This window comes from Notamacropus eugenii, chromosome 1, assembly GCF_028372415.1.
Source record: "Notamacropus eugenii isolate mMacEug1 chromosome 1, mMacEug1.pri_v2, whole genome shotgun sequence".
Taxonomy (NCBI): Eukaryota; Metazoa; Chordata; class Mammalia; order Diprotodontia; family Macropodidae; genus Notamacropus; species Notamacropus eugenii.
Window position 1 is genome coordinate 260,774,512 of NC_092872.1, and position 27,738 is coordinate 260,802,249.

The window sequence follows — 27,738 nt, forward strand, 5'->3', positions numbered from 1 at the left end:
GGCTTCTTCTCCTGTTGTACCTAGCTTGCCAAAACCCCATTGATGGACACCTTATTTCTTCTCTTGGAATTTGTCTGCATCCTGCCAGCTCCTCCTAAGGGCCTGAAGCACACTCCTTGTCTCTGTGCCAAAGCTCATTCATTTTCCATGGCTGGGTCTGCCCATAAAAGCTGTTTCCTGACTCAAGGGCACATGTAGCTCTTACTTCATGTGCACGACAGAGGTGATAAGACAGATCAAGAATGTCCTAGCTCAGGTGACCAGCTCTACCCACTGGCTTCAAACTCATTTCACTCAGGTGCCACTTGTAGGGAGGAGGAGACCTTCCAGAATTCTAGTACTACAATTCTAAAATAAAGAAATTACACAATATTTTTTAAGGACATACTTTCTATTATGAGAAGAAAAGGGAAATTTTTTCATGGCATGGTATGTGTAGAAAAGCTGACTATGTGCAGCTGATCCTGTCTTTCTTACCAGTCATGCAAAGCACTGTCCTTCCCCTGGGATCCCCCAGAAGGGAAAACTTCCTACAGAGGGGGGAAGGAGAAGGGAAGTTGAACCTTTCCTACAAGTGGTGATTTGGATCACACAATTTTCTCCAACAAAACCACATTTTAGTTTGGGAGCTGGAAAGATGAAGAAGGGCAAAGATACATCAGCCCATGCATGCTTTAACCTAGTTTACTGTGTTTGCTGTAGCACAAATTAGGTCCTTTCTAGTTCTCTTAAGTTTTGCAAGTAAAAGCAATTTTGTTTTTATTTTATGCAATTCTAAGATGGCAAAATATGAAAATATCTTAAAAACTATTTGGTTTTAAGGATCAAATCCTGCCATTCTGAAGAAAATACTTTTTGGTAAACTCTCAGGGCCCCCAGTCTGTGCATTCCTCTGTGGGCTTTGGACCCTGTGGGGAATGTGCCCTCTGCTCTTCTTGCTTTCCTGCCCTTGGTGGTTAAGGGCTGGAACAGTCAGGAAACAAGGTTGTAGGGAGTAGGAAGCACATATGCATATATGGATTCATTTATTCAACAAAAAATTTACCTAGTGCTTCTTACATGCACATCATTAGCAAGAGGCACAAACAAGCCACTAGTATCAGGGCATTTCCAATGAGTGGAAGGGCTTAGTGTGGAGAAAATAGGTTTAATTTCTTTTTAAAAAATTCTGCAATTTTATTATGTTCAGTGTCTAACAAAGTTCCTGAGGATTGTATTGATTATTTATTGCAAAGAAAGATTTTCATAAGATACTTTTAAGTATACGCTATGTATGAAGGTGGCTGGCATTGGTTCACATATCGAGTCTGCACTACTAAGACTCAATCATTTTGGATTGTGGGCATGATACAATTCACAAATGACATTTAAAAGCAAGTTTGTTCATGTTTAGGACAACTACATTTTCTCCTTGTGCAAAATGAATTCTTATTTTGGGTTCTGTACAGAAGAAAAAAGACCTGCGAAGAAAGTATATTGGTGCTATGACTCTGAGAAGATTCATCACTCCTTATCAAAAAGATGCATTTCAGAAAAATTCAATTTCTTACTGAAAGCAGTTGAGCAACAAAGAAGTTTAGAGACTTGGAGTTTATAGTACTGGAGGGGCCAGCAGCTGCACAGACACTCACAGGAGAGTCCAGCCTTTCCACTAGTGGTGCAAGGTACAAGTATACTCTGACAGCAACATTTCCCCAATTACATTTTCCCATGAAAATGAGAAACATATTGGTAGACACAGATACCTGATTAGATACCACTGAAGTTTTAAAAATAGTCACATTAATAACATTTGACCAAACCATCTGTTTTGGTAGAATTTAAAGCTAGGAATCAGCAATGTACTTCATGTTCCAAAGATTTAGATGGCTGGACTGGTGGTCTCAAAAGGAATGTGGTTATGCTGAAATCAAGTGTTTTTAAAATCTTTAACAAATGTGTCCTCAAATGTCATTGACAGTGTTTCTATTATATTTACAAGTTATGTCATTAAAATTTAAAAGCTACACAAAGCTGCCTCTACCTCTCCTGGAAGCTGGTGCAGCAGAGATCTCAAATAGCTATGTACAAATGCATATACACACACACACACATATATGTAAACAGGTGGCCATACTTTCCTGACTGAACATGTGCTACCTACATCCTGAAAATTCACAAACTATTGCCTATGTCTCTTTGGGTACTGGAGGAAAAGGAACCATGTGAGAGATGAAATCAAGGTGTTTATGGAAGTTGTTGCTTTGTGTCTCTGAGTCTAAGTTTTCTTCTCTGTTCAAATGAGGGATTGGTCCAAGTGATTGCTGAGGTCACATACAGTCCTATGTCCCTAATATTTGAAGTCCTAATGCCTTCTGGACACCCTATTAGGCAGTGGCAAACTCTTCATCGGACATTTAACCGACTGAATACAATATGCACAATTCCACCCCAGGTATCCCACCAGCCTCTAAGGTTTCTCAAGCACCACAATGACCTTCTAAGTAGCAGCAATAAGCATACTGGCAAAGGCAACCAAATGAATGGGATTTGTGTCAGAGAATCAACACTTAGAGACTTCGTTCTATGTTTAAAATGTGTTTAGAGAAAACAGTCAAAATGTGCTCACTCTGAAGGCAAAATCAGCCTTGTTAGTCTCAGAGGTGATTAAGAAATATGCCATCAAGTTATACCTGACTCTTTCTCTGGTGAAAGGGATGGTCTCATTATCTTTCTTCCAGTAGAACACAGGGGGCGGCATGCCCACCACACGGCACTCTAGTCGAACAGGATGGCCTTCAGGCACACCGCTGTTCTGTAGTTTCTCTAGGAACACGGGTGCTTTCTTCACTTCTTTGGCTAGACAAGAAAAGTAGAATTAGTTTGTGACAAATGAGGTCCACGATGTCTTCATCTTAAGAGTCAATTGATGGATGCATAACCCTCGATAACCACCCTCCCCCCACCCTAGGTCATTCCTCTGGCTCTTTGTAGATCTATAACAAGGAATTCTTGCCTTGATACACATTAAAATAGTTTTAAAAAATAAAGAATAGAAAGAATTCTCACTCTTGCTTAACTAACTGTACCTTCTATGAAGGAAAAAAAAGAAGCAACACCAAGGAATTATACACTCACTCAACAGGTATTTATTGATTTCCTCCACCACATCAAAGGGGTTGTACTAGGGTGCTGGGAGGCCCCTGGTCCTTTCCCACACTGAGCTCCTTCACAACTCTTTATGACCCCATTTTGGAGTTTTCTTGGCAAAGATACGGGAGTGTTTTGTCATTTATTTCTCCAGCTCATTTTACAGATGGGGAAACTGGGGCAAACAGGGTCACACACCTAGTAGATGTCTCCGAAGCTAGATTTGAACTCAGGGAGATGAGTTTTCCTGACAGCAGGCCCAGCACTCTATGCACTATGGCGCCACCTACCGGTTTGTTTCTTTTATTGCTCAACACAATTTTGAGAAACCATATCTATTAAAAGCAAAGTTGCCACTTTTCATTTGAACTTATTTCCTGGGGGTGTTTCTTATTTTTAAAACATAAAACAATTTCCTGAATGAATGCTTTTGGTAAGGCAGTTTCCTGGTCAGCCAGCTGACCTTTTAGCCAAGTAGCACAAGGCATACATGGGAAGCATGGGGAGAGTGTGTCTGTCAAAGCAACCTCTACGTATCTGGGTTCCTCTCCTTTCCAGACGCTAATTTCTAGAATTAGCAACAGAAAATAGAATACAAATAGAAAAAGAAGAGATGAGCTTTTCAAAGCTGTTTTCTTCTCCCTATGATGCCATTCCCAAGAGCAGTGGTTTTCAAGGTGTGTTCCATGGATGACTAGGGATCCTCAGATCTTTTTAGGGGGTCAGCAAAGTTAAAATTATTTTCATCATGATACTAAGACATTATCTGCAGATATGAGAATTCAGCAGTTTTCTACTGTCAGACTTTAAAGAGATTTGCAAAATTATGTAAAACAATATCACTTCTCACTACATTTTTTGTTTTGGAAAACACTGTTACTCTTAATAAAGAGATACTTACATTAACACATAATGGCTTTGTAATTGTTTATGAATTGATATTTTAAAAAAGTGCTCATTTTAATTTCAAATATAGTAAATACTGCTAGTAAATATTGCTAACACAGTAAATATTTAATTTCTAATATAGTCAACAAAAGCTCTTTGATAGTTTTTCAGAGCATAAAGGGTTCTTGAGACCAAAAAGTTTTGAGAACTGCTATCCTGGAGAAAGTAGGAGAATACCTGGGCCTAGGAATAAGGAAAGGCAAGTGTTCATTCTGGCAGTGCTACTGATCTAAGAGCTCACTCTGGCTTCAGTGTGATTCACTTGGCTAGTTCATCTGAAGCAGGGTAAATGAGAGTCCCTGCCCACCCATCTCAAAAAAGGGATGTCAGGCTTCATTTCTCCATTCAGTATCTATTTGTTTAATACCAACTCTATGCAAAGCACGAGGCACTAGGCTTTTAGCTCACTACCAGAGACATGACAGGTGAGTTGGGAACACAGCCTTCACCATTGGGTTGGTGTAGAGTTAAGAAGTGGCTGAACTTGGGTCTCCTGGGGCAGAGGTCAACGGGATCTAAAGAATTAGCCCTGGTGAATACCTTGGAAATGAGATGAATCATCTGAGCAAAAAAGCTTACCTACTACTGTGAGCTCTAGACTGAATGAATTCTGTCCTGTTTTGTTGGTAGCAACACATGTGTAGGTCCCGGCATCCTTCTGGGTAAGAGGGTCGATAAGCAGAGAGTGGACTCCAGTCTCTCTAATCAGCATCTTGTGGGTGCTGTCTGGCAGTACGGGTTGACCGTTGAGCAACCACATCAGCTCTGGGGGTGGTAAGCCACTCACCTAACAAACAATGGGACAACTGAGGCCAATGACAGATTGATGACAAATTAATTTATCAGGTGGCTTAATCTCTTTATCCTCAATGAGCACAACACCGTAAGGGTGAACCTTGGAGCTACACAGTAGTGTGGGCATGAAAACACATTACTCAAGGTAGTCCTGGATTTGTTATCACAAGGAACGAGAGCTAGCTGTCATTAACTGCATTCCTCTCTCCTAACTGTGGATGTGATTAAATGATTCAGTTTAAAAATTTGTCATATATTACACAGACATCATTCCATGAACTTGGAGTACTAATAATTACAGGTGTGATTAGTAGTCCTTCTTCATCATCACCATCATTACAGCCAGCATTTACATCGTGCTTTACAAATATCTCATTTGATCTTCATACCAACTCTAGGATGTAGGTGCTATTATTATTCTCATTGCTACTAAATGCATAAGGCTGGATTTGAACTCAAATCTACTTGACTCCAAGTCCCATGCTCTCTCCATTGCCCTACCTAGCTTCAATTCAATTAGCTGAATTCATTAATTCGTTAGTCATAGAACCATGGAATTTCTGAGAGGAAAAGGGACCTTAGAGGTCATCTAGTGACCTCTCCAATTTATGAAGAGGAAACAGGCCTAGAAAAGTGAGGTAACTTACCCAAAGTGACAATGCAGGATTGAAACACACATCTTTAAGATCCTAGATTAATTCTTTTTCTCTCACTTGTTTTTTTTTAAATCTTAACTTCATTTAAAATATTTTAAAATTTAATAAGCATTTTTTTTTCCTTTTTACTTTCTCCATTTAAAAAGAAAAGAAAAAGAAATCCTTATGACAGATATGCGCAATCAAGTAAAACAAATTCCTTCAAGTATGTACTTCTCAATCAGCTTCTGATGACCCTCCCCCTCAGTCAGGAGGTGAATAGCACGTTTCATCATTAGGCCCCTAAAACTGTGGCCAGTCCTTGCATGGATCAGAGTTCCTATGTCTTTCAAAGTCATTTGTCATTACAATGTTGTTACTGTACAGTGTTCCCTTGGCACTCTTCAGTTCAGTCAGCATTAGATCAGACAAGTCTTCCAGGTTTCTTTGAAATTAAGCCTTTCATCATTACTTATGGTATATTAGTATCCCATTACATTCATGTCCCATAACTAGGCTGCTTCCTAATAGGTGGGTACCTTAGTTTCCAGTCTGGGTCACTATGAAAAGTGCTATCAATATTTTTACACATATCCTTTTCCCCTTTGCTCTCTTTGGGGGTCGTGGCACTGCTGCTCTATTACACCATCCTACTTTTCACTCTATGTTTGGGAGGAGGGAACTAGTGTCTGGGGGGTCAGGCAAGGCATCACATGGAAGATGGTGTCTGAGCTGCATCTTAAAGGAAGAGAGAGGATGATATGAGGCAGAAGCAAGGAGGGAGGGAGTGGGAGTGTTGTGAGTTAGAAGAGAGAAGTCCAGCATGGCTGGATAATGTACTGTGAGAGAAGAGTAATTTCCAGTGGAGTTAGAAATGTAGTTTGGGGCCAGGTTGTGTAGGGATTTAAAGGGTAAACAGAGGAAAGAATGTTTCATTCTAGAGGTAATAGGAAACCAGTGGAGTTGACTGAGTCACATGGTCAGATCTGGGTTTAAGGAAAATGACTAACAGCAGTGTATAGTGTATGACATGGACTGAAGTGACAAGATACTTGAGGCAGAGAGACCAATTAGGAGTTTTTAGAATTTATTTAAGTGAGAGCTGATGAATGCCTGAACTAAGTTGGTAGCTATGCCAGTGGAGAGAAGGGGTAAGGTACAAGAGATGTGAAGGTAGGAATGTGCTGGGAGGATAGGCCTGAGGAACGAGATCACAAACCTGAGAAACTGGAAGGATGGTGGTGCCTTTGACAGAAATCAGGACACTTTGAAGAGGGGAGGGTTTAAGGGGGAAGAGAATGAGAATATGGTTAGACATCTTGAGTTTAAGATGTCTCCAGGATATCTAGTATGAAACATGCAATAGGCAATTGGTGAGGGAGGACTGAAGCTCGGGGGAGAGACAGGCTAAAAAAGCGGATTGGACATTATCATGCTTCCAGATTCCCAGTAGTAGGCAGGGAATCATAATCTTCAGAGTACTGAAAATAAAACCTATGGAAGTGGATGAGGTTGCCAAGAGAAAGTCCATCAAGGGAGAGGAGAAGAGGGACCATGACAGAACTCTGAGAAACACAGAGCCAGGGGACGTGATGTGGTTGGGGAGTATGAGGTCCAGTGTTCAGGATATAAATGCCTGAGGGGCATTTATCAATTTTGATGTCTTAAGAAACTGACTTTCATGTAACTTGACAATGCTGATGTAACTTTTTAAAAAGTAGATCTGAGAATAAAATGCTACAGGTTTAGCAGAAGATTTTCATATAGTATGAGTTTTTAAAAGACAAATTTACTAGAAGTATTTGAAGGAAAGACAGTAATGGTACCTCTCCCTTCCTTAGAAAGCAAAAGGGGTTAGATCAAAGAATAGGAACATGCAGCCTACCTTACAGTCCAATCTACAGAGCCGTCCCTCATGAGCAACCATGTCACCAGGAGCCTGAAGGAAATGGGGCCTGAAAAAACGTTCCTGTAAAGGTTCCTTATCTCCTTCTTGCATCCGGGCTCTCCCCCTGCAATACAACACAACTTCAGTTATGTTTACAAAGTATGTTAGAAACCTTAAAATGATATAGAAACTCCAACGTTGTTGTCATTGTTACTATCTTAACTTCACATCTTTTTGATGGAATTCAGATAAAAACAGACTGTGGACAAGTCACTATCCTATCCCCTATTCTTTTATGTTTAATGTTGTATGGATTATTGAAATACTGATAAAATGACTACTTTCCCTTACTTAATTAGATGTGGGGGGCAGCTCATCCCCTGTGGGCTTTATGTGAGCATCTTTAGGACAGTGCCAAGGGCAAACAAGATGATGGGGATGACAGGTACCCGTTTGCTTCCGGCATGGTTTTGATTTCTTCCACTAGATCTTATTTTGAAAGCTTTTTATTCCATAAAGCTTGAAGATTGTGAGTATTTGTTATAGGAATACCTATTAAGAACATCGTTCTTAGATTTTTGTGGATTAATAAGTACGTAGAGGTGATTGAAGGTCAACTTTTGTCTATGATAATACTCTCATTCCAGGACACTGTATTTGTTCAATTTTAAGGATATTTTAATATCTATATCTGTAAAATAAAGACTGTTGTATGAGGTTATGAAAGTTATTGAGCTGATGTTTAATTCTAGCCACCATGTCATGCCTTGCTAAATATTTAGGATGTGCCACAATTTTCCAAACTACACAGTTTCTACCCTTTTCTTCTATAATTGGCATTTATCAATAGGTTCAGTCCCCTTAAAGATAACCCATTTCTAAGTTTTGGTGCTGATGACTGATCCCAAATTGCCACCATAAACCACTAAGCTTTTATTTTTAAATATCTGCATGAATAAGACATTTTTTCAAAGCTTCTTAGTTGACATATTAGTTGAGCTCCTATGGAGTTAGCCGTGGAAGTCCTTTTGATTTCAGTCTTGGATTTTATTTATTTCATTGGCTTCAGGTGGAAATTAGCCACTTGACAAACTGACAAAAACAGTCACATGAATTAATGGTCAGCCTTTACTATTGCTTGGTTAAGCGAAGTTTGTTCCAAAAGCATTTCAGTAAGTTTTTAACCTACTTTATCATGTGTTCTGAAAACTTTTATCAATCCTCTTCTTCCTTTTTTAGCCATCACCACCACCACCACCACCATCATCATCTATTATTTTCAGTGCTCAGACATCAAAAGTAAGTTTTCAATCCATTCCAACATATTTTTAACTGGCTCATAGCTCACTCTTATTTGCAGATGACACTGTGATCAATGCATTAAGTCCTAAAACACTAAAACACTATAGGGTCCCTGCAATGAAACCTATAGGTACTCAAGGGATTGGCTTAGAGATCCAAACAGGAAAAGCCAACTGGATGAAGCATGCATATTGTCCAGCTTCTAAGAAGCAGATTTTCCAAAAGAAAGTAGAAAGATATGTAGTGGGCATAAACATACTGCAGTACATGCCACCAGTGGTAGCTTGTGGGAGAAATGTGGCAGAAAAGATTAGTTGGAAAAGGAGGAAAGAGTGAGAGACAAGAGCTGAATGGGCTCCAATATTTGTGAAACATCAAAGACTTAGAAAAAAGCGTTCCATGGGTGGAGAGAGCAGAGGTCCTGTAGAAAGACATACACAAGAAAGCAGAGGATGAGACCGTGTGACTGGGTGTGAATTTGTGGTGGCTAAGGGAAACCTACAAGGATGAGACCACAATCCATCAAAGGATTGACAAATGTTAATACGTGGCCCTGGTGCTGGATGGTGTGTGTGTGTGTGTGTGTGTGTGTGTGTGTGTGTGTGTGTGCGTGTGCGTGTGCGTGTGTGTGTGTTTGTGTGCGCATGAGCGCAATGGACAACTGTAGGATCAGCCCAGGAAGTCTGAAGACTCTTCCCCACAAGGTTAGCCACCAAGGAACAAAGGAATGTTCTATGGTCCAAGTTAGTGGAAGGAGTACTCCCACTGATGAAATACAGATCCTTCAATTATGGTGGCCTCTATGAGGTTTACTATGGGGCTCAGAGGGAACATTTTACTATGCTGGATTATAAACAAGTAAGAGAAAACCTGATATGGGGTTAGGATCACAGACAAAATGCTAAGTGTGTCTCCAATGATGCAACAGGATGATCTTAAGAGATCTGTCACTAGATAAACCAGCTTCTGGCTCCTTTTCTCTGAAGTCAATCTGGGTTAAATGCCATCTCTCTCTCAGCTCTGGCTTTCAACAGTTGTACTTGTTCAAAATAAATAAATCAGCATTCCATCCAAATCTCAAAATGAGAGCCAAAGAAGAAGCCCTGTTTACTACCTGGGACAAGGCAGCTGTACTTTCTAGGTCCAGTGAGTAATTAAATTAACTCTGCCTATAAATTATGACAGATCGTTTTAAAGAATAAAACGGTTCACTAAGTTAAAATGGAGAGAACAAACCAATAGTAACAGCTGTTCTTTCTGTAAAGGTATAGTTGCAACGGTGCTAAAATGCAGTATGTAAATATCTCAGATGCGGGTCACTACTTTTGTTTCTCCGATAAGTCACATTCATTCACTTTGTGTCAGCAACTGTAGAATGTTCTGCTGTAACTTTGTGGTACCAACAGACTCTGGAGGAACCCAGGCTCTAGCCTTTTGATTTGAATCATCTTCATAAGATTCAGATTTATCTTCATAAAAAGAGGTAAACTTTTTGCTCTTCTCAAGCACTAATAAAGCACATGCTATTTGTATGAGCAAAACAGTGGCCCTGAATATTAAATCTGGGGTCCTATAATCAGCCACTAAAATGTTTTGTTGTCTCTTATATACTATGTATGTATTACTTAGTATCACAAGTACACAAGTTTTGAAGCATCCCTTTAAAAATGAGTTATAATTTTTTATAAAGAGGGGTATATGCAAGTTATGGCTTGATCATTTTGCTTACCTGTGAGAATGAGTTGGTGTAAGTCGGCCACGCAGGGGCAAAGTCTGTACCATCAAGTGGCCAGAACAGCTGATTCTCCCCTAAGAAAGACACAATGAATGAGCACACCAACTAAAATTAGGGCCGTCTTCTACTTGGTTGTTTTCCAAAAGGTTTGGGGCTACTTAGTTTAGACTTCATGAATTGTTTTGGGAAATGAAAATGATACAATATGCTTATTAAGCGCTATTCCTAACATGGTCTCTATTTTTATCTCTGGAAACAGATATAACTCAAAAATTGGCTACTGGCATTATCTGGCCACCTACATTATGGATATTAGATAGAGCATAGCCAGGTTCTCAGCCTTCCCTATATGTTGTCTATATATTGCTTCTCTCTTTAAGACAGATTACAACCTGAAGAAATGCATAGGTCAAATCTGGAAACAACATGAGAACAGTATTCTGTAGCCTTTCTACATTCTGTATTCCTTCTTTCAGGACCAGATGAACAACTATAAGATCACTTACATTGTTGTCATGTAATCTGGTAGAATTCCAGTTATTCTGGCCAATTAGTTTATCATTTATTCTTTGAAGAGTAAAAACAGATATATTATTATGACCATTGTTTTATGGAATTTTTTCTCAGTTAACTCAAAGAACGGTCACATCCAAGATTTTATCCAACTAGCCTAGAGGGAATACAGTAAATAAATAACAACAGAAGGAAAAGTAACAGGATGTGCTGGAAAAAGCATGGAACTTGGAATTAAGAGGGCTTAAGTTTGGATCTTGCCTCTGATGCCTACTAGTTGTATAACCACGGACAAGTCATTGATTCTTTTCTGAGCCTCAGTTTCCTCATCTGTAAAACAGTGATAATAATTACATATACATGTGTCATTATATATGTTTATACATAAAAGGTGTAATATGTTATATTAAATATGTATAAGACCTTCTCTATATGCATTATGTGTGTGGATAGTTTTAACTTCATAGTGTTGTTGTAAGGGTCAAATGACAGAAACAAAAATACAAGGGTTGGGCAACTTGCTCCTCATTCACTGGGGAGGCAGGAGTAGAATGGAAACGCAGAGATGATATTGTAATGATGCAGGGTATCATGCACTATTCTCCTCAAGCCACGATGTTTCACCTCTGTTTTTCTAATTAGTTCTGGGCAACTAAGCATTTTGGAATGTTTTCCTTAAAATGAAATTAGCTACCTTACCTTTCCCTCTCTATATTATATGGGACTCAGAGTACCCAGCTTTGCTTTAGTCTCTACCTGTGGGTTGGCAGCCATGATTGTGTAGTTTCCATCGTCATCACTGGCGGTTGAGTCAATGTGCAGAGAACATGTTCCATCCCCCATTCTCTTCATCTTGCAATGTTCATTTTTTTTAGAAATTTGTTTCCCATCCTTGAACCAATAAACCTGAAGAGAGAGAGAATAAGGAACACAGCCTTTGATGCCTGGGAAGAATGATAAGTAAGAAGAGGTGAAGGACTTTAAGTGGGAGTGATTATTATCTCCATACAAATGGTCAATCTCTTAAAATAAGTGCACAGAGCATGGATTTGATAAAAAGCCAAACATTTAAATTATGTCAGTGTTGTAATATATACATAATACTGGAAACAGAATTTCCAACCCAATGAGCTTGTCAGTATAGTATAAAGGATAGAGAACTGGAGATGGAGTCTGACTTGAGTGCTAAACCTTTCTTGGACCCTTAGAAGTTGTGGGACTTAGAGCAAGTTATGCAATCTGTGAACACTAGGTGTTTACTATGTAAAATGGGGATACCTCACACCTAATAGGGTTGTTGTATAGTTCAAATGAGATTACGTGTGTACATATTTAGCAAATGGAAACTGCTACAAAAATGTGATTTATTGTTCTCAGAATGATGTTGATGCTGAATGGACCCTGTCAAAGTCATACATGTAAGCTGTGGGATCACTGAAAATTTATGCTGTCTAATCTCAACAGGGCCATCTTTGCTAGAAGGCAATCCAAATTTATCTTCTATCCTATCCCCTACAGTGGCTCTTCTAAAAGTTCTCTTCTCCCCTCAAATTTCCTGGTTTCAGCTTTTTCCACTCTCTCAGGTAATGACCTCTTCTCACACTTTACTAAGAGAACAGATATCATTTCCTAAGCCCATGATATCTTCCCAAATTCCATCCTTAACTCTAGTCCTTCTCCTGCAAAGGCCAACTACTCTACAGATGCTTCCAATCCCACTCTCTCTCTTCTCCAGCAGACTGCTTCCACAACCATCTCTCCTACTTCTTCAAATTCCATTCTCCCCCTATGACTGATTCTTTCCCTTCTGCCTACAAATAGATTTATGTCTGTCCTATTCTTAAAAACAGCATCTCTTGCTCTTATTGGCTAAGGAGATCCTCCACCTATCAACTACTGTTTCTCTTCCCTTTCTATAATTACTAACTGGAGATGTCCCTTGAGCTGTGTCTCCTCTCCTTTCTCTATATCACCTCATTCGGTGACTTCATTAGCTCCCATGTATTCAATTATCATCACTATGGAGATAATCCCTAGGTCTGTCTCCTGAGTTATGGTCCTGCATCAGCAACTGCCTTTGAGACATCTCATGTTGGATGTTCTGTTGGCATCTCAAGCTCAACACGTCCGATGTACTTTACAAATATTATTTCATTTGATCCTCACATCGACCCCTTTTACAGATGAGAAAACTGAGTCAGATAGAGGTTAAGTGACCTGCTCAAGGTCACACAGCTAGTAAGTGTCTGAGGTTGGATTTGAACTCAGTCTTTCTGACTCCAGGCATAACCCTCTATCTACTGTGCCACCTAGCAACCTTTACACACATATAATTTCAATACCACTCATTATCTTTCCCTCAAACCCTTCCCAGCTTCCCTGGTACTGTTAAGCACATGACCATACTCCAAGTTATCCAGGCTTGCAACTGGTGTCACCTTCAACCCTGTCCTTATAATCTCACCACACTGCCCACATCCGCAATCTCTTCTCAAGTCTTGTGGAATGGACCTCAAACGTGGAATGCCACAATTATCTTCTGGTGACCTCCCTTCCTCAAGTCTCTCCTCACTCCAATCCGTCTTTCATTCAGCTGCCAAAGTTATACTACAGCACAGGTCCCTCACTGAGCTCCAGTCATTCCCTATTTACTTCCAAGACAAAATCCTCCGTATGGTATTGGAGGAAAGCCCCACCCCTCAGCCCCTTCTTCTGTTCCCACTACTTTCTATGCATTCTACAACTGAGCTACACTGACCCACTTGGTGGCGCTTGAATAGAACATCTCATGACTCTGTGCCATTTTGCTTGGTTTACCCTATCCCTCACATGCTCTCTTCATCTCCCCTTTCTGACTCCTGGCTTCCATCAAGACACCGTCCAAATCTCACCTTCTGCAGGAGGCCTTTCCTGATCCCCCTCAATTCTAGTGCCTTCCCTCTGAGGTGATTTTCCATTTACAATGTACACATGCTGTACATGTTCAGTTATTTACATGTTATCTCCTGGATCAGAATACGGACCAGGACTGTATTTTTGTCTGTCTTTGCATCCCCAGCGTTAACAGTGCCTGGCACACAGTAATCACTTAATAAATGCTTGTTGAGTTCCACTGTCTTCAACTTCCTATCCTCTTCTTGAAATCTGGTTTTTGCCCTAGTTACTCAACTGAAATTCTGCTTTCCAACATTAACAATATTGTTTTAAATGTCGAATCTGATGGTCTTTTCTCAATACACACCCTCACAGATCTCTTTACAGCATATGACACTGTAGACCACCCTGTTCTCCTGGCCACTCTCTTTTCTTAGGGATTTTGTGACAGCATTCTCTTGTCTCTCCTCCTACCTCCTCCTCAGTCTCCTTTGTTGGATTATTATCATCGTTCATATGACTCCCCCACCCCGACTTCAGATGTTCACCAGGACCCTTAAATACAAAATACTTGTTACTCTAAAGAGTAGCTCACTTGGGATATCATCATTTTGCAGGGGCTCAATTACCTATGCAGATGACTCTCAGATCTATTTATTTACCCCAGCATCTCTCTTGTGCTCTGGGCTCACATCATCAACTTCCTGCTGTACATTTTGAACTACATGTCTCATAGATATCTCAAATGTAATATGTCCAAAACAGAACTAAATCTCTTTCCCCCCAAAACTACCCTTCTGCATTTTCCTAAAGCTGGTCTGGGCACCACAATGATTCTATGTCATCTTTGCCTCCTAAATTCTTCTACAGATGTCCAGTGAATTGTCAGATTCTGACCCTCTGCCCTCACAGCATCTCTGGTATCCACGCCCTTCTCTCTACGCACTCAGATGCTACACTACCATGAGGCTTCGTTACCTTTCACCAGGAGAATGAAAACAGCCTTCTCACTGGTTTCTCAAATCTCACTCCCCTCTGATCCATCCTCCACTCAGAGGCCAAAATGATTTTCTTAATGCGCAGTTCTGACCATGTCACTCCTACAATCAGTAAACTTCAGTGGCTATTATCTTGGGGATCAAACAGAAAGTCTGTTTGGCTCAACTCATCTTTATCACCTTACTACATATTTTCTCCTTTATGCACTCTTTGGTCAGGCCAAACTTTCATCCTTCCTGTCCCTTGGACATAGCATTCAGTTTTCTACCTTCATAACTTCACATTGGCTGTACCCCATGCTTAGAGACTATTCCTTCTCACCTCTCCTTCTTTGAATCCCTGTCCCCTTTGGGTTTCGGTTCAAGTGCCACCTTTACAAGGCATCTCTAGATCCTCTAGTGCCCCCCCATCCTCACTCCCCTCGCCTGGTATCCACTTGGTATGTCTGTAAATGTTTTTATCTCCTAGCACTTACTACAGTATCTTATTATGTAGGTTCTTAATAAATACATGTTGATTGGCTGGCTCTTTTTTATTATATTTCTCCCTGAGTGTGCACTCACTCCCTTGTGACTGCCCTCTTTTCCATTCTCATTTTCAGGGTCTGTTTTTTTTATAAGCTTCAGGAAGCAAGGTTTCTCTGGTGGATAACAGGCATGCACTCCCTTACCTTTGGAACAGGTATCCCAACAATTTTGCAGGTGAACGTCACTGGAGAGCCTTCAGTGACCCGAAAGTGCTTGAGTCTCTTGTCAAAGATAGGGGCAATACATTTGCCTGTAGGGATCTCATCATGCTGGATTTCATCATCAGATTCATCCACAGGGGTACGTTCTAAACGGAATTCTATTTCATTCATTAGCCTCTGCTCAAAGCTTGAAATCTTGTACTCCTGTGAAAACAGCAAATTGATTTCAATCTGATGATTCTTCCCTGAACATGAAGGAAACTGCCTGTCAGCATGATTTAGAGATCTTCATATTGAACATATTATGTCCTTATGTTAATGTTATTATGAAGGAAGATTTAAGAAAATCCAGGTTAACTACTGCAATTTCATAGGAATCCCAATCCTACTCTCTTAGTTTGGACCCTCAGGAGTCATGTCAGAAGGCCACAGTGAGGGGTTCCCAGCAGCACTCTTCCCACCCAAACTTATAGAATACTGACTTTTGTTCTAAGGTGTGAAGGCCTGATGAGATCTGAGTTGTAGGAAGGGATTGGGGGGTGGGGGGTGGAGTGAAGGTAAAATAAGATCATCATTACTATGTGCCTTAAAAAAACCCAGTTTCAGAGAAATGCTATGTTCTTAAATCTTCTGAAGTGTTCTTAAATACCTATCTCCAATTGTCTATTAGATATCTCAAACTGGAGGTCCCATAGAGTTCTCAAACTCAACATGTCCAAAACTGAACTCTCCTGTCCTCCCCTCCCTGTACTAGGTGGTTGCAGTATCAAGAGGAGAAAGGGGCATATGTGAGATAAGTTGTGAAGATAGAAAAGCAACAGGGCTCAAAAACAGATTGGATATGGGGTGGGAATGAGAGAATGAAGAGTTGAGGGATGACATCAAGACTGAGGGTCTAGGTGGCTGGAAGGATGGTGATCCCCTCAAAAATAATAGGAAAGTTAGGAAGGAGTCTAGGCTGAGAGGTTGGGAGCTGTTAGAGGGGTGGAGAACCTGTGGCCTTGAGGTCACATGTGGCCTTCTAGGTCCTCAATTGCAGCCTTTGGACTGAGTCCAGGTTTTATAGAACAAATCCTTTTATTAAGGGGACTTGAGCTTCTTGGATAGTGCAGAGCTGAAAGGAAAGGGAAATGTCTGTTCATCAGCCCTATAAAGTATTTAATTTTTGAATATTTTGAATATTCAGCCTCCCAGAAGAGTATAAATGCAATGACAGCCTAATGAATACTATTTTAAGTATTTGTTGATGTGTACTTGTAAGTCTTCTGTATTTCACATGTTCCTTTGGTGGTAAAATAGCTGTCTTACACCTAATTGACTTTGTACACTGAGTACCTTTCTAGAAAAGACTTAGTTAAGTTCTTCTGGGGATGTCCTAGAAATGAGCTTAATTAAGCTCTGATTAAGACATTTTCCCCACATTTTCCTCTACTCTTGGAATGGTAGGTGAACAGTGAGCTAGAGAGTGGGAGAAAAATGTGATCCTCAGTTTTAGGATACTGGCTACCCCAGGGCTGAACCTGGTTTGAATGAACCTAGAGTTGGGGTCTGTTAAGAGGAAGAGGGTATCCCCTTCCAGGCTTCAAGTCATAAAGACTGATCACTAAAAATACCCTTCATTTACTTAACAGTTTATGTGAATCCGGATTTTAGTGGAGAAATTGTTCAACACTTCAAATTATAAATGAAAATGTCTGATAGTTCAGTTGTGTCTGACTCTCTGTGACCCCATTTGGGATTTTCTTGGCAGAGATACTAGAATGGTTTGCCATTTCCTTCTTCAGCTCATTTTAGAGGATGAGGAACCAAGACCCCCAGGGTTAAGTGACTTGCCTAGGGTCATACAGCTAGTAAGGGTCCGAGGCCAGATGTGATTTCAGGAAGATGAGTCTTCCTGATGCCAGGCTGAGCACCCTCTTACTGTGCTACCTAGTTATTCCATACATTAAAATACCCTTGGATTTTATAAGAAGCTGTGCTGTGGCCCTGAGTTCTTTACAGCTTTGCCATGGCTTTGAGTATAGTCCTAACAAAAGACTGTGCCTGCTCTTTGAGGACCAGTCTAACTTAGTATGGAGAGGCCTCTCACTTAGGTTGGCCAGTGGGTGATGAATGTCCGTGTCAATTCATGAAGTAATTCAAAATGGTCCTTAGTCTGTGTAGTCCCATTCACTTTTACAAGGATAGTGGCAGAGTAGTAAAAAAGGTGGCATCAGATCCTGAGTATTGTAAAAAATTTAAGCTACCTATAAACATTAATTTAATTTGGGATTAGGGCTATCCCAAATGTGAGATCCTTGCCTTAAGGTAAAAAAGGTGGCAAAGTACCGTAGTTACTGAACTGTATTAGGGCTGGCATCCTTGCTCTAACTGAAACCAGAATAAACTGCAGCACAATGGACAGATTACTCACAGATTCTCCTTGGAAAAACTAACTAATAGATCTGTTTCATGTTGATCCAGAAGACAATAAGAAATGTCATTTCATGAAACAATTGGCCATCTCTTCTCGAAGTAAGTGTTCATTGTGAGCATAAGCAAAAAGAACACAAGAAGTACAACAGGATTTTCGAGTTGGAAGGAATCTCCCCTACAATATGCCCGACAAATAATCATTCAACTTCTGCTTGAAGACCTCCAGGGAGGGAGAACTCACTGTTTCTTGAGGGAACCCATTCCACTCCTGGACAAGTCTAATTGTGAAGAAATTTTCTCCTACCATTAGCTCACTTAAAGTATTGACATATTATAAAATATATGTTTATATGTATAATATACATGAAAAAATCCATGTAACCAAACATGCATACTATATGACATAATGACTATAAGACATATATACTTGTATATATATACGTATGTGTGTGTGTGTGTATACGTATGTATGATCGCCAATAAATAAGTGGTCAAAGTATATGAACAGTTCCCAAAAGAAGAATTGCAAGCTACTAACAATGACACAAAACAACCCTTAGGTTTGTCTCACATCCTACAAACTGGCAAAGGCAATGGAAGATAAGAAGAGTCAATATTGGAGACAAATCAGTGAACTGGTGATGGAAATGTGAATCAGTACAACCATTATGGAAAGCAATCTGAAATTATATACATAAAGAAACTAAAATGAACTTAACCCAGGATCTTTAAGCCAGATATTCTACTACAAGGCATATATTTTAATGAGGTTATGGGTTAGAAGAAGGTCCTCATACATACCAAAATATTTATAGTAACACTTTTTGTGATAGGAAAGAATTGGAAACAGGGTAGATGCCCATTGACTGGGAAATGGTTAAACAAACAGTGGTACATGAATCTAATGGAATATTTCTGCGCTATCAGAAATAAAAATTAAGTCAAACCCAAAATTCTACTTGACATTTGTCAGAATGGCAAAGCTGACAAAAAAAGGAAAATCACAAATGTTGGAGGGGCTATGAGAAAACAGGCACATCGGTGAACAACTGGTGAAACTGTGAACTGAGTTCCAGAGATTCCAGATACTAATTTGTAACTATATCCCAAAAGTTAATTCCACTGCTAGGTGTATATCCCAAAGACATTTTTAAAAAGATGAAAAGAACAAAGGAAAGAGGTCAGAGGGAGAGAAAATAGAAAAAAATTACAGGAAGGAAAGAACAAACAAGGGTACTTGGCTTAAAGTCTTGTTAAAGAGCTTGAGAAAAAAGATTTCATTTCATTGGGATATGGCGAAGGTGAACTTTCACCTTATGGACATTAGGTGCTAAAGTCAAGCTTGCAAGGCACAAATCAAAATCACCCTTGAAAATCTCTTAAATTGATCAAAGGACAGCATAGGTCTAGGATATTTAAACAGCAATAGCTGGAAAAGGGCTGGGGTTTCCTAAAAAGAAACCATTTAAGATCTGAGAACAAATAGTGGGTTGCTGTAGAAACAACTGAATGTAAATTTTACTTTTCCTTCTGCACAGGTAAGTTATTGGTTAGGAGAGAAGTAGGAGTCAGAACTTCTATTTGGACAGAAGACAACAAAATGGGTAAAGATAACTGGTAGGAAAACTGATGACTGGGGGGAATATTCTATTGCAAAAGCTCCCCACGTGTATGATTATCTTGGACTGTTGTAATACCACTACTTCATAGTTTCTTTTTCCACTTTTCCCTGGAGTTTAAGAGATGACATCAGAAAGTGAAAGGCGATACCCCAGGGTACTTCTAGTGGACTGGGAATCCTAGAAAGAGCAAATATGGCTATCTTCATTATCTCTACCAGCCTACAATTAGAAATATCTCTAGCATCGGCAAGAGGTTACACTATAAGAGGCCCAGGGAAATGGAAATCGAGGGAACAGCAGATTTAACTATGAGCCTTTGTATAATCTTGAGCAAGCTACTTTCTCTCCCTAGGCCTCAGCTTCCTTATGTGTAAAATGGGATAGAACTTGATGGCCTCCAAATTCCTTTCAGCATTAAAAGAAATCTTGGTTCAGGCTTCATCCTGGTTAATAAGGCAATCTTGGGAGATAAGACAAAAAGACCTTATTAGCATATAAAGCAATTTCCATGTAAAGTTATCTTAAATAGGGCCTGGCTCTACAACTCCTTGATTACAAATTGGACAAATATAAGCTTCAACATTCAACTTGCACAAATCTGTTCCCAAAGACCACATTTTACTTACACCTGACATGAAGGAATGTCAATGTTCTTACCTGTTGGCTTGCTCGGATATCACTGAAATGCATTTTTTTTTCCAAGTCCTGAATCACTGCTGCCTTATTTTCACGAATATGGTCATCTGTCACTGCTTGAGGAGACTTCAGATTTTTCTTTATCACTCCCTGGGGTGACCTGCAAAAGAAATCCATAGCTAACACAGCAATGAAAAATACTGGCCTACTATGAAAAGCCTACATAAAATGAGGGTGACTCAAATAGAAAGCACACTGAAGAAGAATGAAGTAGTGGACTTAATGCTAAATTTAAAATATACTGCCTTCATAAAGGTGTGCTTTATGAAATATAAATACTTCATACTCTGTCTTTATTGAACTGCCAAAGTGATATTCCAGAAGTACAGATCTGACTATATTCCTCCCCTTTTCAGTAAAAACCAGTGGCTTCCTATTACTTCCAGGATCAAATATGAACTCTAGCATTTAAAGACTTTTACAACTTGGTGGCTAACTCCATTTCCCTCTTTAATGATACATTCTCCCCTTCACACAAGTCTAGTCAAACTAGCCTTCCTGCTGTTTCTCCTAACATGAAATTTCATCTCTTTATCTCCATGCCTCTGCTCAGGCTGTCCCCTGTACCTGGGATGTATTCTCTTCTCACCTTTGTCTCTTAGAATCACAAATTTCCTTTAAAGCTCAGCTCAAAATTCCCCTCTTAATCGCCCAGCTGCTAATTTCTCCTTCCCAAAATTACTTTATATTAATTTTATGTACATAAACTTGTGTCCATTATAGAATGGAAGTTCCTTGAGGGCAGAGACGATTTCATTCTTGTGTTTGTATTCTGGATGGTTCATAGTAAGCATTTTAATAAATGCTCATTAATTTATTCTTTCACTCATTCAGCAAGTATTTAGGAAATGATTCCAATTATACCAACCACATACGGTAGCGGAGTACCTCTGAATTTACGTGTGTGTGCGCCTCCCACACTGTAGGCAGGTGCTCAACAAATGCTTTAAAAAAATCAGTTCGTTAAGAATTAATCCGCGTGCGCAGCCTGCTTCCTCAGCTAAATTCCATCCTCTTTTGGTCTAGGACCTTCCCTCCCATCTGTCCCATCTGTTCAGCAGGGCTCCGTGGGGAGGCAGGAGGGAGCAGCTCCTCCAGGTCGCCTTCTCTGGCGAGTCACTTCTATTTATCCTACAGACGGTACACACATGCGCGCGCACATACAGACACACGCGCGTGCGCGCACATGTTTGCACGTGGTTTCTGACGTAAGACGGTAAGCGCCCTGAGGGCAGGGTCTGCCTTTGGCCTCTTTCTGTGTCCCCAGTGCTCAGCACAGCCCGAGTCTTCCCGATCCTGGGGATACTGAAGCCGTCTGCCATTTCCTTTTCCAGTTCATTTTACGGATGTGGAAAATAAGGCAAACGGGTGACTTTGCCAGGGCCACACGGCTAGGGACATGGGCTGCACATGAACTCAGGTCTTCCTGCCTCGGGGCCCAACGCTCTATGCACTATGGCGCCATCTAGCGGCCTCCCGACACATAAGGGGGGGTTGCCTCATAATGAACTGAGATGAAGACTTCCCCCCACCCCCACTTCTGCCCCGGAGTTTTAAAACCACGTGATTCCGGCCCCAAAGCCCGCGCAGGCGGGCCTCTCTCCTCATTGGTGGAGAGGCGCCCCGCCCTGCCTGAGGACGACAGTCACTGTCCGTCTTGGGGTCTGCAGGGTTTCTAGCTCTCCTCAACCTGCGAATCCCAGAGACAGGAAGTGGGCCCTGCTCCTCTGTGGCACACAGTAATCAGCAAGTGCAGGTGCCCTCAGGCACCCGCAACTCCCGAGAGCTAAGACCCTCGAGGCCGGGTTGTTCTGGCCAATGAGGAGAGAGGCCCGCCTCCGCAGGCTGGGGAGCCAATGAGAGCGCGCGCCGAGGCCACGCTTCCGCGAGGGAGTAGCGAGGGGCGGAGCCCTGGAGGTGAGCCAATCCTGTCTCCTTCCCAACATGTGTGTTCCGCGAGACGGGTGGGCTCCCGCCTGTCTTGCCTTCCCCGCTGAGGCCATTTTGGCGGGACCGGGCTCTGCCCCTCATTCCGTAGACTAGGGAGCCATTTGGGGGCGGGGTGCTCTAGGGCCCCTCCCCCGCCGGGTCTGTGCCCCGCGGCCCTCCACGTGCTCTATAGCCGGTAGTGCGGATGAAGCCCTTGGCTAGCGTGGGAGATGGCCGCCCCGCGCATGCAGGCCCCGATTCTGTCTGCGAGAATCCTCGGGAGGCTCGAGAGGGGCAGGGCCCAGCCGAAGTGCTCGTGGCCAGGGTACTCCTGGGCCGCTCGTAGGCCTGCCTTCCTTGAGCTGCGGGCTGTTTCCAGCAGGATGAGCGCCCAGCTCAATGTCTGGCACATAGTAGGTGCCTAATAAATGCTTGTGTACGGAGCTGCGAGGGACAAGGCTTGGCACTACAAGCTGGCCGCTAGGGCCGTGTCCCAAGGGGGCATTTCTTAGGAAGCCATCTTCCTGATTGTCTATGGGGGTGGTGTCAGGCCTGGCAGGCCTTGGCGTCTGGAGCACTCAGTGCTCCGCCCCCCGCCCTTCCCCCCTTCCTGGCCCCGCCCCTCCCCTCCCCTCCCCTCCCCCACGATGCTGTACTCACACGCTGGGCGCACTCCGGGGCAGGCCCATGGCGTTGGTGGGAGGAATGACAGGAAGCGAAGGCAGGACGGCGCTGAGAAAGGCCACAGGGTTTTGGATGCGGCCCGTGGGTGAGGCCGTGGTGGTGGGAGACACAACCCGGGGCTGGAACTGGCTCCCGCTGGGGCCGGGGAAGGCGAGCGGCGCCGCTTCTGCCAGACCCCCGAAAAGCGGCTCGTTCTGATTGGGGAGGGGCCTCGGCGCCGAGGGGGGGCCCAGAAGGCTTTCCTTGCTGGCCGTCCTCGTGATGGCCTGCGGTGAGGGGCCGAAGGTGGGCCCGGGGGAGCTCGAGGGCGACGCGGTGGCCAGCGCGGTGTTGGACGGGAAGAACTGCTTGGGCCGGGTGTAGGTGAAGGTCTGCGCCCGGGGGCCCGCCGTCTGTCTGCAGCCTGCGGCCCCGGGCTGCGGAGCCAAGTTGGTCGCGCTGGAGTTGGGAGGAAACTCCTTCGGGGCCGAGGAAGACGGGAACTGCAGCTGTTGCTGCTCCAGCAGCACCTGGTTGTGGAGCTGTTGGAGCTGGCTGGAATCGCTGCGTACGGAACAAGAAGGCAAGAGAGAGGTGCGGGTCACTCACAGTGCTCGGATCGCCCTGCCCAGCCTTGCTTAGCTGGGCTTTTTGGTTTTCCACAAAATGGAAAAGAAGATGCTAGTTTTTCTAGCGCCCTCATCCTCGTTTCTACGGCCCCCTGGTATTTTTCCAAAGATGGATCCATGACCTGAGGAGAAACTGATGGGGCTTTTCAGTTTTCCCTACCCTGAACACTGGCAGACTCATCGGAGACCACTCCCTGCACCGCAAGCTGGACTTAAACCTCCAGGCGGTTCAGTGATAGATGCGTGAGTCATCCTTAGGAGAACACCCAGGGCAGGCTCTTTCTGGAGACTTCCCAGAAACAGGTGGTGCCCCAGCGGATTGTGCTGACACACATGGTGAGGATCCTGAAAGATCCCACTTGTGCTGCTCCTCCATAACGGGAACCCGACCTGAGTCTTTTCTCGCTTTGCCCCTTCTTCCCTCTCCTTTCTTCCCTTCCCCTCCCTCCGTCTCTCTGCATCTGTGCCTTCTGCATCTTCAGGGTTGTGAAGGCCAGGCTCAGCTCCTCCAGCAAGGACTGCATTGCTTCCTTTGCTTAAATACGCACACAGTAATTGTATGGATAAAGCCATTTCCCTTCCTGCCTGTGATTCTACTGTACTGTCTTCACCACTGGGCTGGATATTAGTGGAAAAAACCAATTATTATACCAGATGGGAGCTGCTATTTTAAAGTCAATTCAGGGTAATCCAGAGTTTTTGTTTTCCACTAGACCTACATTGAAAACATGTTTTTAACTAGAAACTTTAGGATCTTTCCTGCTTTAAGAAACCCTTAATTTGGAAACTACCTATAAATTACTTTTTGGAATAATTTTGTGAAGATAGGCATCCCTGTCAGAATAAATGGCTTCATTATTTTCAGATTTTGAAGACATAATGAATAAGGCCATTGGTGAATTTTTTGGGGTAAAATCAGCTGTAGGTAAAGTTGGGAATTTGGTGGTTTCTTCCCAGTATCCTTTGACTTCCAGTTCTGAGCCTTTTGATGGGTACTCCCCACCCCATTCACTTCAGACATCCAGTCCTCTCATAGTCCCCATTCCTATTCACTTATTCTTATGAAAGGGTGGAGATTTATTCATGCTCAAGTAAAACTGATAGCATAAAATATTGCACCCTCTAACAGGGATCAAAACCTTTTAAACTAACAGAAAGATGGAACTCTAAGAATCATCCATTGAGTGTAGGAAGTATTTGGTAAGTGACATAACCTTCCTGATACCACACAGGCAACTGCTTATGCCCTGTGTGGACTATGGGTGGGGAATATTGGCCTCCAGGGCTACAGGTTTCCTTTCATTGAATCCAGATGGTCTGGAGACTGAAAGTTCCTCATCCTTGGTGTAGACTGACCTTGTTCCTATTTGTTTATCCTTACCTCAGTTCAAATGTCCTAGATGGCACTGCCTGAGTCTTAATCTTGGATAAGACCTTCCTTGTTAAAAAAAAAAGGGAGGATTTGAGGGATTGGGGAGGGAGAAAGAAGGGCTAGGCTGTAACATTGTATGACAATTGGTTTAGATGAATTTACTTTTATTGCCTTTATTATTATGGCCCTCACCTGTTTTTCATTAATATAGTTTTGGGCACTAGTGCTAGAATTTGGTTCATTTCACTAAAACTCCAAACCAACCCTTTAAGTATATGGTAGAATCTTCTTTTAGAGGTTTAGATACCAAATTCATTACTTGAGGTCATGTCATACCCAAATTTTGAATCAAATTTGGGCAAAAACAGCTCTTAGTTTTATTCTTTTAGTCCTGTTAAAATTCCAGGGAGAAGAGCTTATTCTGAATATGTACAACTATTTTACATTTGACAAAGCACAAAAGGCAAAGTGTTAATATGAATATAAGCAACCTGAATCAATTAGCTAAAGTTGAATCACAAATATTCTGAGAAGAGTTAGTGTTAATTGTTAACCTAATCTAACCTTTAGTTCAAACTTAAGAGGAGTTGGCTGCTATTTCTGGAGCAGCCTATTTTAAGGGTGACTGTATTAATGATACAAAACCATGTGTACTGGGGACATGAATGCAGGATAACCTATTCAAAACCAGCCATAGTTAGTCGTGTGATATTTCAAACACATGATGCAGGGAAGCTACTGGAGGCACTGTATGTCCTCTTGAGCAGAGTAGGCATTTAATAAAATCTTTCTGATTGATTGGTAGGAGATACTTTATAAAAGATCATGAGGGTCTATTTCTAACATAAAGTCCATCCTGGAACATGCCACCAATAAGTTAGTGCATTAGCTCAGGCCCTGAAAAAATCTTGGACAAGGCCTAAAAGAAATAAGCCTGTGGGCAAGAATTTAAGTTAAAATGGATATACTGCATTGAAAACAATGAAAAATGACTCAACAATTTGGTAAAGGAGTGACAAAAAACAGTGAAGAAAATAATACTTTAAAACAGCCTAGGCCAAATGTCCTATGGGAAAGCCAGTGAGAAGAATGTCTTAAAAAGCAGAATTGGTCAAATGGAAAAAAGAGGCACAAAAATTCACTGAAGAAAATAACTACTTAAAAAGTAGAATTGGCCAAATGGAAAAGGAGGTCCAAAGCCTCACTGGAGAAAATAATTTTTTAAGAATTAGAATTGAGCTAAAGGAAGCTAATTATAAGAAATCAAGAAAGACTAAAACCAAAAGAATGGAAGAATAGAAGACAGTGTGAACTATCTCACTGGAAAAACAGCTGACCTGGAAAACAGATCTAGGAGAGATAATTTAAAAATTATTGGTTATCTGAAAGCCATGATCAAAAAAAGGAGCGTAGATATCATCTTTCAAGAAATTCTCAAGGAAAACTGCCCTGATATTCTAGAACCAGAGGGTAAAATGGACATTGAAAGAATCCACTGATCATCTCCTAAAAGAGATTCCCAAAATGAAAACTCCAGGAATATTATAGCCAAATTCCAGAGCTCGCAGGTCAAGTAGAAAATGTTGCAAGCAGCTAGAAAGAAAAGATTCAGATATTGTGGAGCCACAGTCAGAGTGACAAAAGATTTAGCAACTTCTACGTTAAAGGATAGGAGGGCCTAGAATATGATATTTCAAAGGGCAAAGGGGCAATAGGATTGCAACCAAGAGTCACCCCCAGAATTGAGCATAATCCTTCAGAGGGAAAATAGACATTCAATGAAATAGAGAACTTTCAAGCATTCTTGATGAAAAGACCGGAACTGAATGAAAATTTGACTTCCAAAGACAAGACTCAACAGAAGCAAAAAAAATGTAAACAGGAAATGGAAATCATAAGACATTTAATAAGGTTAAACTGTTTACGTTCCTACATGGGAAAATGAGACGTAACTCAAGAACTTTTTCATTATAAGGGCAGAAAGGAGGAGTATATATAGACAGGGCACAGGTGTGAGTTGAATAGGAAGGGATAGTATCTAAAAAAAAATAAAATTAAGGGGTGAGAGGAATGTACTGGGAGAAAGAAAAAGGGAGTAATAGGGTAAATTATCTCACATAAAAGAGGCAAGAAAAAGCTTTTACAGTGGAGGGGAAGATGGGGGAGGTACAGGAGGAGTCAGGGAACCTTGTTCTCATCAGATTTGGCTCAAAGAGGGAATACATACATGCTCAATTGGGAACAGAAATCTATCTTACCCTACAGGAAAGTAGAAGGGGAAAGGGACAAGAAAAGAAGGATGGTGGTGATATAAGGGAGGTCAGACTTGTGGAGGGGGGTAATTAAAAGTGAAACACTTGAGAAGCGGGATAAAAGGAGAGAAAAAATAAATGGGGGCGGGATAGAATGTAGGAAAATAACAGCAATAGATAAACTGTGAAAAAGTTTGTGAGGCAAGTTTCTCTGATAAAGGCCTCATTTTTTCAAACATATAGAGAACTGAGTCAAATTTATGAAAGGAAGAGCCATTCCCCAATTGATAAATGATCAATAGATATTAACAGTTTTCAGATCAAAGCTATGTATAGCCATATAAAAAATGCTCTCACTATTAATTGGAGAAATGCAGATTAAAACAATTCTGAGGTATTACCTCATACCTATTAGTTTGGCAAATAGGATAGAAAAGGTAAATGACATATTGGAAGGGGTGTGGAAAAATAAGATGTTAATGCACTATTAGTGGAGTTATGAACTGATTCAATCATTCTGTAGAGTAGCTTGGCACTATGCTCAAAGGGCTATAAAACCATGCATAATACCCTTTGACCTAGCAATTCCACTGCTAGGTCTGTATCCCCAAAGAGAGAAAAAAAGGAAAAGGACCTACCTATATGTACAAAAAT

At 41.6% G+C, this 27,738-nt stretch overlaps 1 protein-coding gene across 2 annotated transcripts in view; it reads right to left on the minus strand.

The window, feature by feature from the left end:
• The window catches only part of MYPN (myopalladin), a 116,267-nt gene that overhangs the window by 10,708 nt on the left and 77,821 nt on the right, over positions 1-27,738 (minus strand). The window contains exons 11-18 of one of the 2 annotated variants that reach the window (XM_072628803.1): positions 22,829-23,395; positions 20,201-20,339; positions 15,489-15,710; positions 11,702-11,851; positions 10,427-10,506; positions 7,393-7,519; positions 4,657-4,864; positions 2,673-2,838 (exon numbers count right to left, since the gene is read on the minus strand). In XM_072628803.1, coding sequence (XP_072484904.1) covers positions 2,673-2,838; positions 4,657-4,864; positions 7,393-7,519; positions 10,427-10,506; positions 11,702-11,851; positions 15,489-15,710; positions 20,201-20,339; positions 22,829-23,395 — 1,659 coding nt within the window. Of the gene's footprint in view, positions 1-2,672; positions 2,839-4,656; positions 4,865-7,392; positions 7,520-10,426; positions 10,507-11,701; positions 11,852-15,488; positions 15,711-20,200; positions 20,340-21,127; positions 22,161-22,828; positions 23,396-27,738 lie in introns of those variants that run through there. The other variant, XM_072628804.1, reaches the window with a different exon arrangement.